The 3,437-nt window shown below is 47.6% G+C and overlaps 1 protein-coding gene and 1 non-coding gene across 3 annotated transcripts in view; both read left to right on the top strand.

Annotated features, from left to right (window-relative positions):
* The window catches only part of Tmem150c (transmembrane protein 150C), a 77,296-nt gene extending 74,127 nt beyond the window's left edge, over positions 1 to 3,169 (top strand). For both annotated transcript variants that reach the window (XM_013350838.2, XM_026785173.1), the window contains one exon: positions 1,085 to 3,169. In XM_013350838.2, coding sequence (XP_013206292.1) covers positions 1,085 to 1,293 — 209 coding nt within the window. In that variant the 3' untranslated portion in view covers positions 1,294 to 3,169. The remainder of the gene's footprint in view (positions 1 to 1,084) is intronic.
* LOC113457527 lies at positions 416 to 519 on the top strand. The gene has a single exon (XR_003378085.1). It is a non-coding gene; the product is annotated as a U6 spliceosomal RNA (small nuclear RNA).
* Positions 3,170 to 3,437: the final 268 nt, after the last annotated feature.

Below are 3,437 nucleotides of genomic sequence, written 5' to 3'. Positions count from 1 at the left end.
AAGAGCTGGGGTTACAGGCATAAACAACTCACTAAGCCTTTTTAAGTTGCTTCTCTTCATCTGGTCACAGGTTTTAGCGTGTCACCAGGAATGAGACTAGCCTATACAGTACTGCCTAAAAGAAGAGCCTAGGGGGTCACGTTGTTAGCCTTGCGAAGCGGAGGCTGTTGTATGGAATAGCTGTGGTCTGCAATGCTCAGCAGGGTGGCAGTCTGCTTTATACTCATGTTTAATCAGGCAGGTGCAGAGTGGTTGAGGCATGGCCCAGGTGTTTGTGCAAACCCACCAGTTCATACCTGACTGAGAATGGCCTCAGGCAACCTGCCTACTTAGTCTCTAAAACTGTCAGTGATGATAGGATCGCTGGAGGGTTAGGAGGGATTGTCTGTGAAGGCATCTAGAAATAAGCCCAGCTGTGCTAGCTTCGGCAGCACACAGACTAAAATTGGAACGATACAGAGATTAGCATGGCCCCTGCGCAAGGATGACACACAAATTCGTGAAGCATTCCATATTTTAATGTGGTACATTTACATTGGAGTACTACACAGCAGAAAAAAATAACGACATTTTGAATTTTGCAGAAAAATGGATGAAGCTAGAAAACATTATTTTGAGTGATGTAACCCAGACCCAGAGAGACAATTATCACATGTACTCACTCATAGGTGGTTTTTAAACATAAAGCAAAGAAAACCAGTCTACAAACCACAATCCCAGAGAATTTAGACAACAATGCAGACACTAAGAGAGACGTACATAGATCTAATCTACATGGGAAGTAGAAAGGAGAAAAAGACAAGATCCCCTGAGTAAATTGGGACATGGGGACCTTGGGGGAGGTCTGAAGGGCAGAGGGGAGAGGCAGGGAGGGGAGCAGAGAAAAATGTAGAGCTCAATAAATATCAATAAAAAAAAAAAGAAGAAGCCCAGCACGGCACAGATCAATAACATCTAATAACGCATGCAAACACCAGCTCTCAGCTCACCTGCCACGTTACTTTTGAGCGTGGCTCTGGCTACCAGCTTTGCCCGGGATGGGGAGAATGATGTCTGGTTACCTTCCTTGACGGCTGCTCCCCAGACTTCATCCTCATGGCCCAAGACATCCACATGTATGCAGCCCGGGTTCAGTGGGGCCTCGTTATGTGCTTCCTGACGTACTTCGGCACCCTGGCCGTGGAGTTCCGACACTACCGCTATGAGATCGTGTGCTCTGAGTACCAGGAGAATTTCCTGAGCTTCTCGGAGAGCCTGTCAGAAGCTTCTGAATATCAGACAGACCAGGTGTAACCCATCAGTTTGTCCTTGGGGGATGCGGTGGATGTGACCACAGAGGAGGGGCCAGGAGGATACACTCCCGAGACTTTGACACATCACCTCACGACACGTTTCACACCCGCGGACACATATTTGTGGCCACATTTGCCGAAAGAGCTTTTCAGGGCGGGTTATTTCTTTCGTGAACAAGCACAAGCCCTGATGTGTGGAAATACACGCTGTCACACTGAAAAAAAAAATATGCACGACCGAGCCGGAAGCTTGTGCATGATCGCCTCCCGTCCCACCCTCCCTGTATGCCTTGCTCCTCTCATCTTCTTCACGTTTCGAACCTGGCATCTTCCTCCAGCAGAGGACGGCTGGCCGGATGTACCATAAGAATGATGCCAACTCCTGAAGTCGCCTTCAGGTCCGAAGGGCCTGGAGTGAGCCTGGGGGAGATGTGGACACCCGCGCAGCGTTTGTCGGGATGCACACCACACTGAAGCTGTGACTGTGGCCTGAGGAAGGCGTGGGCAGAGCTTTGCCGCCAGGCTGACTTCACCACCGTTCAGTGCTCGGCTTTGTGGATCAGTGAAAGGGGCATGGACGCAGAGAACATGCGCGGGAGGGGCCCACCACCACCATTTGGACTTAGCTCACTCTGCCTGAGAAAGATCTCCAACTCTGAATGTTCGCAGAGATAGGCTGCCAGGCATGCAGGCATGGCATGGGTACAGTCGAGAGGGCACAGTTTAGTTTTTGCTTCCACTCTGTGTCCTGCACAATTTTGGGTTGATAGCCCGCTTTCTTTCTTTCTTTCTTTTTTTTAAATGCAACTCTCATGGTGTTTGTAGGCCTCATGAACAAAGATGTGAACCAAAAGCAAGAACATTGTTTTGGTTTCAGATATGAAGGGGTGATACCCAGAGGCTTATTTTATGTTTGAAGCAAAAAAAGGGGTGAGGCGATTCTCAGGAGCACAAAGAAATCTGCACAGGGGTGGGGATGGGGGTGGTGAGGTATGAGAGTGCCTGTGAGCTTTAGGAAAGACAGAAGGTTGGAATTCTTGCTGCATTTCCCAGCCAGTGGGGAGACTTTCACATAGATGTGTTCCTCAAATTTTATAGTTCAGGGACTGAGGCCTTTTCAAATTTGGTATTTATAGAAGCTAATTAAAACATTGTCCTCCCCAAAACCACACTGGTACAAACAGAACCGTAATGTTGAACATGAGTGTCTCACCTACAAGTTCATAAGTGATCTAGGATGACCTCAAAGTCATCCTAGATCCCTTATGCTAACAGTGTGCCAAGGGCACAAGTGACCACCGTGACCCCGACCAAGTGCACTGTCTCAAGAAATCCCAAAACTCACAGGGCCTGGGATACCCCGGAATATAATGTGAAGAATTTTGTAAATTCAACCCAAAGTATAGCTTCCCACAGAGGGACTCAAATGTTGGTTCACCTAAATCTGCAGCCCAAAGCACAGTGCCTGGCACACAGTAGGTCTGAGTAAGCGGCCACTGAATAGGTTGTTTCCGAGTGAAGCCATCTCAAGTGAGGAAGGAGAAGAAGAGAAACAGGATGAGGCTCCCTCAGCGGTGAATGTGAGCCCCCTTCCCCCAGCAGAGTGTTCTTATCGAAAAGGCAGTAAGTGTTCTTACTGTAAATAGTACCAGGTGACGTCTCAGTTTAAAACTGCTTTGGTCTTTCTTTTTCTTTCTTTTTTATATTTTAAAGATTTTTTTTTATCAAAGAAAAAACACAGTTTTATTTTAAATAGCTTTTGGTGACCCACTCGTCTGCTGTCTTAAGAGTATATGTAACTGCACATCTTAGCAGAATCTCGCAAAGTCTGGCGTTACTCACTGGGATCTGGCCACTAAATAAAGTTGTTTTTTGCAAAACTGTGACTTCCTTGTTTGTTCCGCTAACAGTTCTTCATGGGTGTGTGTCTGCATAGCCATGTTGGCTGGTAATAGTATGCAGAACACTGTCTTTACGTCCGCTGTTTTGTTATGAAGGATACAATTCGGGATCAGGCAAAAACGGAAGAGATGCGTGAGGGCCAGGGACTCCCTGCCCTCAGAGTATTTCACTCTCCTGGCTCCCCACAGCGTCCCTCAGTCTGGAAGCCATCTGCAGTTCATGGTTCAGGAGCAGCAAGGGCTG

This window comes from Microtus ochrogaster, linkage group LG1 (genome assembly GCF_000317375.1).
Source record: "Microtus ochrogaster isolate Prairie Vole_2 linkage group LG1, MicOch1.0, whole genome shotgun sequence".
Classification (NCBI taxonomy): Eukaryota; Metazoa; Chordata; class Mammalia; order Rodentia; family Cricetidae; genus Microtus; species Microtus ochrogaster.
Note: the sequence above shows the minus strand (reverse complement) of the source record. Positions and strands in the feature narration are given on the sequence as shown.